The 16,418-nt window shown below is 41.9% G+C and overlaps 1 protein-coding gene across 3 annotated transcripts in view; it reads right to left on the reverse strand.

Moving 5' to 3' along the window:
• The window catches only part of INTS7 (integrator complex subunit 7), a 45,680-nt gene that overhangs the window by 16,110 nt on the left and 13,152 nt on the right, over positions 1-16,418 (reverse strand). For all 3 annotated transcript variants that reach the window (XM_048487519.1, XM_048487445.1, XM_048487592.1), the window contains exons 8-13: positions 16,195-16,312; positions 13,549-13,683; positions 12,304-12,401; positions 11,098-11,337; positions 7,099-7,236; positions 5,867-6,073 (exon numbers count right to left, since the gene is read on the reverse strand). In XM_048487519.1, coding sequence (XP_048343476.1) covers positions 5,867-6,073; positions 7,099-7,236; positions 11,098-11,337; positions 12,304-12,401; positions 13,549-13,683; positions 16,195-16,312 — 936 coding nt within the window. The remainder of the gene's footprint in view (positions 1-5,866; positions 6,074-7,098; positions 7,237-11,097; positions 11,338-12,303; positions 12,402-13,548; positions 13,684-16,194; positions 16,313-16,418) is intronic.

A 16,418-nucleotide genomic window follows, 5' to 3' on the forward strand; every position in this document is an offset into this window, starting at 1 on the left:
TGATATTAGGCTTGGCCTGGGGCAGAAACTGCTTTGGTAGCTCAAGTGGACAATCTCTGCTTATCAGTGGATAGGAAACACATCTCTGCTGTTTTTACCTTCAATACAATCAACCAGTCTACATTGTTGAGTACTATGAGGCCAGAACTGGATCAAAATGTCCTATGATTAAATTTGATCTTTTTTGTCCCTGAGAGGACCCAGAAAGTCACTGTGGATTACTCTGACCCAAGGCATGCAATTTACTTTGGGGTGTTCCACAGAACAATTCTTTTGCTTGCCACATTTAATCTTCATGTTAGATCCTTGAGTTCATCCATAGCTTTAGAGTTGAATGTCGCTTGATACCCAACTCCATGGCTCTTTCCATTTGACTCTCTAGAACTGGTGTTCTCTGTGCTTGTCAGTGTCTGGTGGAGGTGCACAAGTGACTGAAAGCAAAAAGGCTTAAACTGAATTTAAACAAGATGGAAACAGTGCTGACAAGGCAGAGACTTTGGAGGGGATCATTCTGCCCAATGTACATAGTTCTGGGATGAAACCTAGCAGACACACTCTACAAAAAACTTAAGAGGAGTTCCAGCAAAGCTTGCACTGTTGTTTAAGGGTAAGATAAACACTGTTACTAGAAATTTGGAATTTCTCCCCTTTGCACCCCAGTTGCATGAGATGCGGAAATAGCTTCCCTTACTGAACTTTGCTGATGTGGATAGGCTGCTTCTGTGATAATATCTGTATTCTGCCTTCCCTATTGGCTCAAGGTAGCTTACAAGTAATAATTAAAACATTACAGATCAAAACCAAATACAATTTTTTTTAAACCCCAAGAAGCCAGCTGTGCACATCAAAAGCCCTGGTAAACGAACAAGCCTTGCAGTGGCTCCTGCAGATCTCTAACCAGAAGGGCTGGGTCACTTGAGGGAACCATGACAGAAAAGGCTCTGGTTGATGCCAGGCGAGCCATGCCAAATGAAGGGCACAGAGCATGTGGTAGACTGAGGATCACAGCTGGTGTACAGGACGAGAGGTGAGGAGATGGTCCTTCATATATATGGGCCCCAGATCATGAAGGGCTTTAAAATTCATAACCGGCACTTTGAACTGGCCTTGGAAACAAATGGCATCCAAGGCAGCAATTTCAAAATGGACAAAATACACTCGGCAGCATTCTGAACCAGCTGCATGTTGCATTCAAGGGCAGCCCAATGTAGAGCACGTTACAGTAATCCAACCATTATTGTGGCTAGATGGATTAGAGAAGAGCAGCTGGCAGAATGGGTTCTTGGCCACTATACCAATCTGTTTTTCAAATAGCAAGGCTGGGCCCATGAGCACCTCCAAGCTTTTAACCTACTCTGCAAATAACCTACTCCATCCATAATAATATAATTAGGCAAGTTCCTTCCTAGAATTCTTCTGAAACTTTGTTTGAAATAAAACAGCATTTAGAGGCAACATTCATAAACACACAAGGCAGATGCCCAACAGCAGCATATTTTCCCCAAAGTACACCTTTTTAGAGCTGTGCAAATGCCACTAACAGAGCTACGAAACAAAAGCTCTGTTATTTCCATACCCATTCAAAAGACAGAGCCAAAGACACAGGAAAGAAGCAAATTAATAAGTTTCCATTCAGATGAACCAATTACACAGCCACCTTCCTAAAGATTCATTTACCAGTACAACCAGCAGGGAGAATATCACCCCGGTGCTGCACAAGCTGCATTGGCTCCTGACTGAGTTCTGGGTTGTATTCAAGGTGTTGGTGTTGACCTTTTAGGCCCATCCAACCTGGGTCCTGCATACCTTCAGGACTGCATCTTCCCGTATTGCCCCAACTGGACTTTACGTTCTTCTGATTCTAACTTGCTGGTGGTCCCCGGCCCTTCTTCTCTTCGGCTAGCCTCAACCAGAGCCACGGCTTTTTTGGTCCTGGCTCCGGCCAGGTGGAACACTCTGTCTCCATCCACCAGGGCCCTGCGGGACTTGGGACAGTTCCGCAGGGCCTGTAAGGCAGAGCTGTTCTGCCGGGCCTTTGGTTGAGGCTGGCTGAGATTATAGAATGATCTATCAGCCGTCCCACTAGTTTGCCAGCTGCCCAGTCCCTCTCGAACGGGGGGAGATGGAGATGGCTTTTTAAATTCTAATTGCCATGTTGAAGAAGTTTGAACATTTAATTTTGTTTTAATTTTGCAAGCTGCTAATGTTTAAACTCTGTGCGCCACTAATATTTTAATTTTGTGAGCCGCTCTGAGCCTTCAGGGAGAGTGGCGTATAAATTTAAATATAAATAAAAAATAAATAAAATAAAAATTTAAAAAGTTAATGTGTAAGGCCTAGTAATAAAAGCCTTCTCATCAGGTGCATACATTGCAAAAAGCAAACTGAAGCATCCATTTCCTTGCACCAGGGTTTTCTATTCAAACTGGAACTATTTTAGTCACATTAAGCAATTAAATCCATTTTCTGCTCTATATAAACCAAGCCCTGTTTTATTTCTGCTTGCCTGAGCTGACAAATTGCCTTGTTCCAGCGTTAGGAATGCTCACTTCCACATGGTAAAAACAAAAGACAGTAGCAATTTAACCAGAAGCGGCGAGTTAAATATGTTTTGTTCCTGTCCTCACCTATCTAACACCCCAACTGACTTGCTCTGAACACACATTTTGATAGGCTGTGACTTTTGTAACAAGTACAGACAAATTATGTACCACAGCTACACAGATTCCCTTTGAAGCATTTTTCTGCAGCTTGACTCCTTTCCCTGAGGGGGAAAATGGATTTCCAGCTGTTGCAAATGCCAAGCTACATTTGAATAGAGGACGGTAATATTATATGCATTCTGCTTTCCTCCTAGAAGCTCAGGAAAGAATACATGGCAGCACCTTAATTTCATCCTGTGAAGGAGGTCAAAAAGAGACAGTAACTAATCCAAGGTCACCCAAGTAAGATTCAGAACTGAGTCCTGAACCTTAGTCTCCTGGGCCCCTCCAACATGCTGTCTACTCTGCCACACTGGCACAAAATTCACATATTCCGGAGGTTGCAACTGGTCCAAAACGCAGCGGCCCGTCTGCTCACGGGGGGCGCCTTCCGTGACCATATTCAACCAATATTGTGTCGTCTGCATTGGCTCCCGGTTGAGTTCCGAATCATCTTCAAGGTATGGGTGCTTACCTTTAAGGCCTTACGTGGCCTGGGACCCTCATACCTTCAGGACCGCGTTACCCCATATGTCCCCACTAGACCTCTGTGCTCAGCAGAGGCCAATTTACTGGTAGTCCCTGGTCCCTCAGTGATGCGGCTGGCCTCCACTCGGGCCAGGACCTTTACAGCCCTGGCCCCTGCCTGGTGGAACACTCTTCCTCCAGCTGTCCGGGCCCTGCGGGATCTTGGTGATTTCCGCCGGGCCTGTAAGACAAAGTTGTTCCGCCGGGCCTTTGGAGTGTCCAGCCACTGAAAGTGTCCCCCCCCCTCTTTCATCCCCATGGAAATTTGGGTTCATTATCATCTACAGAACCCACTCTTTCTTCTCTCCTCTTGGGAGGGTTTAAGAAGGATTTTAACGGGCATTGTTACATATTAATTGCTGCATCTTAATTTATATTATTGAGAGATTATTGTATTTGATTTTATGTTTATTTGTATTTGAATTTTATGTTGTTCATCGCCCAGAGCCCTTCGGGGATTGGGCAGTATATAAGATAGATTGATAGATAGATGGATGGGAGGGAGGGAGGGAGGGAGGGAGAGAGGGAGAGAGAGGGGGAGAGAGAGAGAGAGAGAGAGAGAGAGAGAGGGAGAGAGAGGGAGAGATAGTGGAAACCTTTGGAGGGGAGGGGAGGGGAGGGGAGGTTTGAAAAGTCCAAATTCACTGCTATCCATCAGTTTCACTACCCTGCTGCAAATGTCTTTGCATATTTCAGCTGCTCCTAAGTAGGCCAGGCTGCTACCTGGGAAACGCTTTAGTGAGCAAATTTTGTGTAATGTTTAAAGGCAATGGCAAACTACGGCAAACTACCCCACAAAAACGGCTTGCCTATGAAATCACTGGTTGCAATGGTACCCCAGGGTCGAACACGACTGAAGGGGAAACTTTACTTTCAGTGGTTTCCAGTTTGTTTCTAGGTACAGTTGTGAGTGCTAATGTACCTTAAGGGTCCACACTTGACCGCACAAACTTCCCTGCCAGGATATGTTATCACAATCCCTTCACCAGGATAGACAAGCTGCTGTGATCTGCTAAAGGAATGGCATTTTCTATGGCTGCTGCCCACAACCCCCCATTCCCTTACTAAAAGAGATTTGCCTGGTGCCACTTGAGGTCATCTTTCAGGCATCAACTGAAGTGTCATTTTTAAAGCTTTTGGTTAGTAAACTTGGGGGGGGGGGGCGTTATGTGCCCATCTGTCTGGGATGTGAGTTGTTTAATCTTTATACCATTGAACTACTGGGTTAGTTTATGTGGCTTTAATTAGTATTATATAAGTTTTGATTTTGGTTTCATCATTACAGTAAGCCACTTTGGGGGAGGGAAGGCAGTAGGGTAAAGCCCGATATCATCAGATCTCAGAAGCTAAGCAGAGCCAGTACTTGGAAGGGAGCCCTTCAAGGAAAACTGCCAAAGAAGGCAAGAGCAAACTCTCTCTGCTGCTCAATTGTCTCGAAAGCCCCTTGCAAGGGTCACCATAGCTAGGCTTGAAGGCACATTACATACACGCACACACCCCATACACACCAGTTTGGACAGCAACATGAAATGTATGTTTTTAATGTTAAAAAATGAATAAATCAAACAAGTTGGACACCTGGACTCCACTCCACTAACAGCAGGGTGCCCCTCCAAGCTCAAGGAGGTCTCTCCTGATGCTAGAGCAGGAGTCTGCAACCTACAGCTCACCAAATGTTCATGGACTACAAATCCCATCAGCCCTGCCACCATGGCCGACCATGCTGGCAGGGGCTGATGGGATTTGTAGTCCATGAACATCTGGAGAGCCACAGGTTGCAGACCCCTGTGCTAGAGGCTCTTTTGCTGCTGGAAGAAAAGCACAGCCGTAGCAGAACAGAGTCACAGGATCCCACTCCATGATTTCTGAACCCACTTCAAGAACAAGTGGCAGATTCTGCTTCTCTCACTTTTGCAATTAATTATTGCAGAAGAAGGTTAGACATAACAAGTGACAAACATCCAGAAGATGAAGCCTGCCACCCACACACTCCCACTAATTATATGCAAATTGTGTAACCAAAATGCAAATTAGCTGCAGCCCCTCAGCAGGGGTTACATTTCCAAAGCACTAGGACAAGTTGCTCTTCTTCATTTAAAGGTTTCAAGAAACAGGCGTTCAGTCCTACTCGCCTCAAAAGTGTAACATTTGATTCCATAAGGCCCAAAGCAAAACGCCCCTAGAAGGAAGATGCTCGTTTTTAACCTACGGAAACTTTGGCACTTGGTTGATTAAGCAAGGAATTCCAGACAGCTCAAGATTCAGCCAGGAACTTCTGCTATTGTTCCAACTTGCCTTCTCTGCATTCCATTTCAAGAGAAAGAACCAGGACAGGCATCGGAGCCCTTCATGCTGCATTATCGTCTCCTATGGTCAAAAGGAGGTGGTTTATCTCAATAGTACAGTAGTTCAGTTCTTCACTGTCCACACTGACAACTGGGTAGGAATTATTGCAACAGTGCAGGCCATCAGAGAAGTGAAATACTATATTGTTGAGTAAACCACGATTGTACAACAGAAAGTGTGTGTCAAAACATATGATTTGTTTTCCCAAAACTTTTGAAAAGAGTCTAGTTTAAAAAATGCAACTGAATAGGCAATGCTTTTTTACTGGAGACTGAAATGAAGAAACTGACCGTTAAAGATGCTATTCCTTTGTGATATGATTTGAGAGACTCAGCAATGCATGAAAGTGCTGAACTGCAGTCGTCCTCTTGCAGCCCTGTTAGGCACTGCTCCGCATGGGAGAACTCCTTCAAACTGTTCAGCCAGAAGTAGAAGTGCTCAGAAGCCACTTGAGTCAGCAAGCTTTGATAGAGCTCCCTGGCCATGCCGTGATTACCCTATAGAGGACAACAGGAGACAGACACAGACAAAGACAGAAAGAAAAAGCATGACAATTTCTGCATTTAAAAGCAATATGACAGTGAACCACAGAAGGTCTGAAAAAAAGCTTGCAGAAGTCTGGAATACATCAGAGAAAGGGACTCCAAATCTTTCCTGTCTGCCTTTTCCTTTCCCCCACTGGAGTCTGAAACTGAGCCTGTCTGCAGGATATCTGCTCCAGTTGGTTCCCAAAATGATACACAAATACTCCTTGTTTTACACACAACAGGTAGAAGAGTATTTTTATCTTCTTTACAGAAAAATAACCACTTCTTAGCAATCTGCACCCTGTCATGCCTTAAAAAGATACATGCAACACAAATTTAACAGGAGAGTTCTAGTCATAAAAGGTGAACACAGATACTAACCAAGGCTACAGAACAACCCTTTCCAACTTGATGTTTGGTACCCAGAACTGTTTTAAGTTTAGCACACTTTTTAAAAACTAAGTTTAAAATTCTGCTTTCCCCAGGATAAAGCAATGAACCCCCCGAATCAAACAAACCTTCAGCCACCATACATAGCAAAGATTACTTCCAGAAGAAACACTTAGGTTTTAGTCAGCTGTGCCATTCAAATAAAAAAATCCAAAACCCAAGTACCCACATAATACCAACCAACCAAATGATACATAAGAGCATGTGAATTTCCAAGTTCTCCAGGACGTTTCTTGAGACAAGATAATATTTAAAAAAAACAGAGAAAGGAAAATGCTTCTGGAAATGGTGCTAAGTTCAAATATTGCTTCTATCCAATTACATCAATTTTGAATACATCTCTTTAAGCAAGAGTTACAAGCCTTTGAAAATATAAATTCCAATTTTTGTAACATCCAACTTGAAGAATTCTATAGAACTCAAAAGCTTGCACACTGTTATGTGACACTTGGTTGGTCCCAACAAAAGTAATGATGCAAAGTATGTTCTGGGTTTTTCAACAGGTTTTTTAAAAAGTCTATATCTCATCTATTTATTGGACATACCATTCTGGAAGCTTGTCTGGCTATCCTGTAAGCTGTCCATCCGTTGGAGACATTTTCAAGTTGTTGTTTGATAACAGTTTTAACTTCAGAAGATAAAGTTTTTTGACTGGCAACAAATATCACAGTAGCAAGAGAGACCTAAAGAGGGAAACAAGGTACACAGTAAGACTGAAAGACAGCAAAAAGGTCTCAACTACTATCTTTTACAAGCATCAGCCCAAAGTTGTTAGCACTCGATCACCCCAATGGAGCAAGCAAATATATGTCCTGCTCAAGATATTCCCTTTTTAATACAACATGATGAAATATACTAAATAACTTGAAAGTTTGCATGTTTTGTATTATTTTGGTCAGTCCTAATAAAAAGGTACTTCATAGCTTTTGTTCTAGAGAAGTATGAACAGACTTGTGGTAGTAAGCATAGCACTGGAATGACCTTATTGCACTCCTAGTAGTTAAGCCCATTGCACTAAATAATACTATGGGCTCTGGGCAACTGTCGGTGGTGGGTGCAGAAGTGAGGCAGGATCTGTTCAAAGCAGCAGCGAACGTTGTAAGAACTCTTTGTATACAATGTTTTTGTAAAGATTTTCTTAGAATGGGGAAGTAAGTTGTCTTGTTCTGGTCCATGAACAATTTGTATTTTCACATCAGCAAAGGGTCGGACTCCTGACAATGCAACATAAAGTTGTCCATGGCTGAAAACTAGTTCTGGTAGGTGGATATCAAGTTTTTGCAGTGTTTGAACTTGAGATTTATTAATGGCTGCAGAGGAAAGTTCTCAGGAGGGTATATAATGCAGTGGTTCTCAACCTTCCTAATGCCACGACCCTTTAATACAGTTCCTCATGTTGTGGTGACCCCCAACCCTAACATTTATCCATTTTACAGATGGAGAACACTGATGCAGAGAGTCTTAGGCGACCCCTGTGAAAGGGTAGTTCGACCCACAGATTGAGAATCGCTGATACAATGACAGACAGTTCACTCTCGTAAGCAGCCATTATCTCCAGGGGAGTTGGTTTCTCGGGTCTGGAGATCAGTTGTAATATCAGATCAACAGGCATCTGTTAATGTAAAGGTGTTCTTTTTAGTAAGTGAAGAAACTGCTTCTTTGCCCAAGAACACCACTTGACAGAACTCCATCCATCTTTGATTAACAATTTGGCCAAGAGCAACCTAACCACATACAGAAAGAACTGCATCATTGGCTAACAATTTGCCCAGGAACAACGAAGGCACATGAAGAAAAGTTCTTACCAGAGGTTTGGTGAGGGACAAGTTGGTACCAAGGCTTGCTATTTCTAAGGACTCCGGTGGCAACAGTGAGTGTTGGGAGGTGTGGAGCACACTGGTAACGTTTTGAGGCATTGGACCATGCAGAGATACTTTGGGAGGCGTTGGCCCATGTGGGGAACGTGGGGAGGCAACAGTGAATGTTGGGAGGCACCAAGCCACGCAGGTAATATTTTGAGGCATTTGGTAGGTTTGGGAGGCATTGGGGAGCATTAGTAGGTGTTGGGTGGTGACAGTGTGTGCTGGGAGGCATCAGTCTGTGTGGGTAACATTTTGAAGTGACAAGCTGCACTGGCAATTATGGGAGGCATCGGACAGTGGCCAATCACCGTGCAAGACTCACAGGGATTGGCTGGAAATGAGTTCTGTGAGGTTATTTGTTGGCCGTTTGTTGTTGCATTCTAAAGGTTAGGAAATTATAGGTTGGATAATTCTGAGGCTTACAGTGGATATTAAAAAGCAGAAACATATTAAAGGGAACAGTCACAGTAAATCATGGGAATAACTTGACTGTATCAAAATATTGTCAACTCAAGCGATAAGATGTTTTAATGTTCAGAATCCATTTGACAATTAGTGAGCCTTTAGTGAGTTCATGCATTAACAGCAAATCCAGGGAAGGCCTACATGGAACGAGACTGGGAAAATCACACACAACATAAGCATACTGGAAAAAAGAGGTAAAAGGAAAATGGATTCCATAGAAGGAGAATAAGACAGAGGGAAACATGGGCAAAGTGATTTCTTAATCCAAAATCCATGAGGGCAAGAGACAGAAGAGAAAAATGATCCTGTAAAAATCTCACAGCTGTAAGGTAGCAAAATAAGTACAGTGTCCATGTCAAACAAGCACCACCTACAGGAACGAAAGGCGATTAAGAGCCACACCAGAACAGTCTTTGACACACTAGATTTGGAGTTCAGACTTGAAGTTTCTTTGTTAGCTGAAGAAGAAAAACAGGCTTGGTTGCGTCACTCTTCTCTGTAAATTTCAATGGTTTTCTTTAATCTTTCAAATTAAATTTAAATATTTCTCACATTTTAATCATTCACTCCTTTTCATATTTCACCACTTCCTTCAGTTATTCCCCTGCACTTTATATTCTTGTCTCCTTAAGATCATCTTACTTTGGTTGCCTCTCCTATTCCCTTTTTAGCCATATGACTGTTTTTCAAGCTTCTGAATGAAATTTATTCTGCTGCAAAGGATTTTTCAAATCTCCTCGTTTTTCTTTGGCTTTCCCAGATTGATTTTCCTGCACATGCACACACACATCGCCCCTCCCACGCCCCCAATTCTTTTGCTGAGCTTTTCAGATCTCTTTTCCTCCCATTTTCTTTTTTGGTTGCATGTGCCTGATCTTTTAGACAGGAAGCATTTAAGACCAGAATCATCTTGTGTGTTTTTTTAATTTAAGAAGTGCCTATTGTGTAGTAATAATAATACAGCTCTTCCTTTTATCATCACTCCATTAATTTTAAAAAGTATCTAAAAAAAAGCTGGCAATGCCAGGGAAAAGCAACAGTTCATTTACTTCCCATTTTGACACCTGATTGTGACAAGTCAGATAACAGGCAGAACATTCATAACCAAGGCTTCAATGGCAATATCAGTCTTCCATATTTAAGTCTGCAAAACTGGCTGTTGGGGAATACTTCCTGCTCCTGAAAAACAGGAGATGGTGCTCTTGATCCTCGATACTATTTCAACCTTGTGGCATCACAGAATGAATGTAACATTTAGCAGCAACGATAAGAACCAGGGATTATGACTTTAGTTATGAAGATGACTAGGTTTTTATATTCTGTTTTCTCTACCGTTAAGGAGTCTCAAAATGGCTTACAATCACCCTCCCTTCTCCCCACAAAAGATACCTTGTGAGGCAGGTGGGGCTAGAGAGGTCTGAGAGAATAGTGATTGGCCCAAGATCACCCAAAAAGCTTCATGTGTAGGAGTAGGGAAACAAATCTGGTTCACCAGATTAGAGCCTGCCACTTTTCACTATTACACCATGCTGGCTCTCATGCTGGTTATGCAAAGCAGCTATCCAAATACAGTATGTGCTTCTCTGGAAGAGCTTTGCTAAGAAGTACTTTCAAAATAAATGTTAACAATTAATCAAGCATGATAAAGATGTGAGGTAGTTTTCCTAGAGAGTGCACTATGAAGGGAAGAAATGGTAGAAAGATACCACACTGGAACAAAGATATTCGGACCATGGCTACATAACCTGAACACCTCACAAGAAATACGCCACACTGTAGTGGTTTCTGCACAGCACGCTAATAATGTGTATAACACATTATTAATGAACTTGGTTCCCCCGTTTGCCTTTACACTGGAGATTTCACCCTTCCATGGAGTGACTGCAAACAGTCTGGGTTGCTGTGACAGCTTTGGTTTCTCCAAAAAGATAACTAATTTAGCTATTTTTGAAAAAAAAACCACAGTTGAGGCTGAACCCATTTTGGGGAAGAGCCATATGTGAAGTTCTTTCCCAAAACAGGATAAATAGCTTCCACAGCACGTTACATTTGGGCTGTGTGTGGAAACCACCTGTTGTTTACCTACCCAACACACTGACTGTTCTATGCACACCCCAATTTTAACTCTGCACATCAGTAGTTCATGAAGCAATTATTCAATCCAAGTCCACACACAGAGTACATTAAGAACAATGTTTCCCAGGCAGCTCTTCTCACCAGCAGCTCTTGTTGTTTATCAGAGGCAGATCGCCCAATCACTTTGTAGAGGTCCATCAGGTCTCCAAGCATTCCATCCCCTAAGACAGGTAACTGCATGGCAATGGCTGCCAAGCAATGGCAAATAAGAATCCGGGCAGCATCTTGAGCACTGTGCAGTTGTGTCAACAATGATTCCACAATAGACTGGCTAAGATGGGGACGACACTTGGCCAGCTTCACCATGCAAGTGAGAACAATCTGCATGAAAACAAACAGGGCTATTTCAGCATCTACTACCTTTCAAAAGAGTTGCACTTTCCCCTTTCTTCACAAGGAGCTATAAATTGAAGGTTAACAGAATGTTGTACAAGCACATAATACGGTGACCCTCTGCCAAAGCATACATAAGGAAATTACTTTTACTGTAAGGTGTGATGGAGTCACAGAAAGTTCTCACAGAAACTGCTTGCCAGGCCTTTGGAGAAGATTTAGAAGCAAGTGATGTTTAACTAAGAGCCTCATCCAAAGGGGTGTGTGCGAATCCACTTACGGGAGCTGCGAGGTGGCCTTGCAGGCCAATTTGCTCTTTCCAGGGCCCTTACCTTGGCAGAGGAGTGAAACTGCCACCATGCAGCGACTGCCACCCTCCCAAGTGGTGGGATGCAGTGCAGGACACTGTTGCAGTGTCCCTGCACCTCCGGCTGCTACCAGCATAGCAGGGGTGGACTGGCGGAGGAGCCAACATTAGCCCTCAAACCTAAAGCTATCTGCAACATTGCTGTTCTGAATAAGTAAACAGGCTTAAGAAGAAGGCTCTCATGAAGGCAGGGCTTAAATATCCTCATACAAATCTGCTTGCTCTTTTTGTAGTTTGTTAATTTAGCAAGAACTAAGACACAACATGCAGGCTGAAATTCTTCCCTGACACTCCCAAAATGCCACATACATACTTGTCAGGGTTTTGTGTTCCAACATTTATTTATTTATTTATTTATTTATTTATTTATTTATTTATTTATTTATTTATTTATTTATTTATTTATTGATTTATTTATTTATTTATTTATTTATTTTGCGATTTTATAAACCGCTTCCAATCTCGAAGGTATAAGGTTGCTGATTTTTTTAACATTTAGCCAAAAAAAGATCAGACACTTCATCAGACCAGGAACAAAGCAGGGCCAGAGAAGGAACAATGGCAGAGAAGGAAAAGATAACAGTTACCTTTAAAGTTGCTTGGGCACCTGGACTGCCATCTTGACTACAAAGGACAAGGAGGGACTCAAGGCCAAAGACTGCATCTTGCTCCAATGGCAAAAGATCTAGAAAAAAGATCTACCTAATTTGATACTCATGACTGGGAAGAAAGACATAATTTATCAACATTTTGCTTCATTCTAGTCACACAGCTGAATTAAGAACCTCATAAAAAATAAAATCCCATCAGATTTAAAACATGCAGCGTGAGCAGAGTCAGTCAGCTATAGTTACCTACACGTCTAACTGTGCAAAGAGAGGACATAAAGATATCCGCATCTGTTCAGCTTGGATACCAATGGAATGGCAACATCATGTTTAGACTTTTTTTATCAAACTGGCTCGGGGAGGAGAAATCAGATGTGCTATCAATCTCAGACACAACAATTACTCTGGGGGGGATTTTAAACTATGATTAAAGCTAATTTACTGAGTGGCTGTGCTATTTCTCAGGATAGGACAGCCTCCTTTTCTCAAAATGATAATGATGGTTTGCTTTCTGAGCTTGTGTACTTTTCCTCTTCAAATATTTAAAAACTTACATGAAGTATTTTTACAAGTAACGTTTGATAACCTAAAGTTCAGAGGACAAAGCTAAAAAAATGGGCAAATAAATTAGTCTCTATGCAAAACAATAGGTGTACACAAACCTGATATCAAAATTTCAATACTCAGAAATTAATGAGTAACCATTTTAATCTACAAGAGAGTTGTTGAACTAAAATCTACTGTTCACCTACAAAAGTACTTTCAAGGGAGAATCCAATGCAAAATTGATGAATTTGAATTCATTAATAGATGCAAGATTATTTCTTCCCCAGGTATTAACACAGATTTTTGGTTTATTACTAACTTACTTCGGGTGCTAATCATATTTTGCCTATCTAATAGTAACTGGAAGTGATGCTCAGCATCTTTGATTGAACTGATCATTGTTTTGATTGAATCTTGGTCTTTGCTAATGTAAAAACATGAGCCCAATGGGAGCACACGTCATGCATCAGATAAAGCAAGGGCTGATTCATGAAAGCTTACACTGGCATAAAATTTTGCAGCTACAGATGAACATGGCTACCCATCTGCCACTAGCAACTGAAAGTAGCTAAAATAGCAAGTCAGAGCTCTCTACTTTGGCAAGAACAGAAGAATTTCACAAGGCATGTTAAACTAATCACAGACAGATGGCTGCATTGGGACTCCAGCCACGATTACCTGTTTCCTGGCAGGAAGAAGCTATATTTGTCAGGACTCGCACGGCATGAGCGGCAATACCCTGGTTATTATGGTAACAGGACTCCTGTGCCAGTTTAACTAGGTCCGATGACCTTGCTGTAGCAGCTGTACCTCCTAAAGAAGTAGAAAGAAACTTTCAAGCAACTCAGCACTGCCAGTCATACACAATATGACAGCTGAGGAGCAAGGGAAGACGAAAAGGTTAGGGAAGTATCTTTAAAGAGAGCAAGCCAGGATGACAAGTCTCTGCATGACTCCCAATGGCGAGAGGTCTTCCATCACTTTATTTACACCTAATCATTTATGGAGTGCCATTTTTTTACAAAATTAATTTTAATCCATGCTAACAATTTTAAAATGTTTTAATACACAATAGTCTCCCCTTGTGTACTGAACAGCGACAAGCACCATATAACTGACTTTCATCCCACCAATACTTATTCATTTTGCTTTTGATGGAGCTCAAAAAAAGTAAGCTGCTTCTCCAGATTTCTATCCATTCTACCTTCCATTAGTTTAATTTATCCTGCCTCTGAAAAACAATTCTATATAAGGAAAATCCTGTCACTTCCAATGCCCACTGGTGTAAGAAGAGTTTCATGAATTCCTACACCATTTCTCCAATAGTGAGTAAAAGAAGAGTTTTGATTTATATCCTGCCTTGCTCTCCTGCTCAAGGCTGCTTATATATCCCTCCCCTTCCTCTCCCCACAACAGAATCTTCTAGGCGGGGCTGAGAGAGTTCTGAGAATTGGGGCTAGCCCAAGGTCCCCCCACCAGGATTCCTGTGGAGGAATGAGGGAATAAACCCAGTTCACCAGATAAGCATTTGTTGCTCCTGCGGAGGAATGGGGAATCAAACATGGTTTTCCAGATTATAGTCCACTGCTCTTAACAACTATACCACACTGGCTCTTACCCTCAGAGGTGGCTAGAGCTCCTCCTTTACATTTTCCATAAATAGCACAGAACACAAGAGAGGGGTCTGCCTCCCTTTGTGTTAGCATTCCAAAAAAAAAGAGAGAGAGAGAGAACCCATGCAACTCCTGCAAAAGCCCCAAGTGAATGAAACAGTCCACCTCTTGGCCCATTCCCTGGAATCCCAAAGAATTTGGAAGGGAGTCTTGCTTCACTTTGTCACAAAACAGTTAAGAAGCAAAGCTTCATCATTAGATGGAGAAGAAAAAACTTGGCAAGACAGACAACAGTGAAGGGATAAGTGAGAGTCGCAAAACCACACATGCCGTTTCCTGTAAGTGATGGAATCACTGCTTAATTCTCTGCACTTCCTTTTACATGCATTTATTTTTGTTTAATTCAATGTGGTACAGTGGGAAGCTTAATAAGGAAAACTCAGGTTCAAATCCCCATTCAGTTCGGAAACACACTAAATGGCCTTGAGCATATCACTATTTCTCAGTCTAACAAGCCTCAGAAATTGCTAGGCAATTAAAATGCTGTTCTGAATTATTTGGAGGGAGAGTGCTAACACAAATCCATAATTCAAATTCAATAGGATCACAATGGTTAAGCAGGTTCAAATCCAATAAAATAAAACAGGACAACATGATCCGGATTGCACAAACATTCTGATCAAACTAAATTCTCCTCAGTTAGGTTCTGAATCGTGCTTGATGCAAATCTTTTAAGCAAATATACAGACAGGTTCAGCTGCCAACTTCCTGGAGAAAAAAAAAGATTTTTCATAGGTTGTTATTTACCAGGTAATGTTATTAGCTTCCATGTCATTAAAAATGTCAACTGCCCATTTCCACACATTAAGCCTCTATTAAAGGGACAGGGCATTTTCTCCAGGCCAGTCTGCAACCCTAGAAGCAGGATGGGGGATACTCATGGCTCACATACCCTGCTATCCATATGTGACTGTGCTACTGAAGTTCCTTTAACCCTGTAAACTGATGTGTTTGAAGCCAAAGGGCAAGGAGGAAATAAAAGGGTTACACTAGTCACTCAGAGATAAAGAATAAGGCCAAGGCTGATGGTGAAAAATAAAGTAAAAACATATTTTATTATTCAGTTTACATTCAAAAAAATTCGCCAACAGGATTCTGCAGCGGAATCTGTTAGTCTTACAGTAGTACTACAGTAACACTGAAGGACTAACAGATTCCCCAAAAGAAGCCTTTTGGAAAAATGCAGAGGGACTTGGGGGGATTTTAACTCAATAATAAAATATACACGTATTCTATTTTGCATGATTGGTCTTGGGTTTTTTTTTTAATCTCTGCAGCCAACAGGCGGAAATGGCTTAGCTACATGCACTGCTGAGCATGTGCTTGTTATCCAGAAGAAATGGAGTGGGAATACTGAAAGAGGAGATAGCAGTAGTACAGGGTGGGGAATTGATCTGCACCATTATACATACAGCCACCCTCCCCCCCGCCCCATTGGTGAACTCCTGGCAAAAATCACCGAGCTAGAGTCACAGCTCAACATTTCAGTCATTATCATGTTCCTGTGGAAAATTAAGCCCATTCCCAACAGTTTGCGAAGTGTTTCCACAACATTTCACTGTTCAACGTTAAGAATGTTCACAGGACTGAAGAATCACATGCCAATTTCTTTAAAAAGAAAAGAGGAGATGATCACCTCATCTAGTCATACCTGGAGCAATGCTGAAATACTGTTCAATGGCTATTGTCCCTGATAGTGTGGAAAGTACAGATAGCATGCCTAGCTTCAAGCTGTCATAAGGAATTTGAAGAGCACATTCACAAAGTGCCTAAGAAACCAAGAAAAGGAATCTTTTTAGTCAAAATAAAACATTCTGCTTGAAAAAATCTTCAACATGCGCTGACCATTCAGGGATGTATAGAACAATTCAGGGA

The sequence above is a fragment of the Sphaerodactylus townsendi genome, linkage group LG01, assembly GCF_021028975.2.
Source record: "Sphaerodactylus townsendi isolate TG3544 linkage group LG01, MPM_Stown_v2.3, whole genome shotgun sequence".
Lineage (NCBI taxonomy): Eukaryota > Metazoa > Chordata > Lepidosauria > Squamata > Sphaerodactylidae > Sphaerodactylus > Sphaerodactylus townsendi.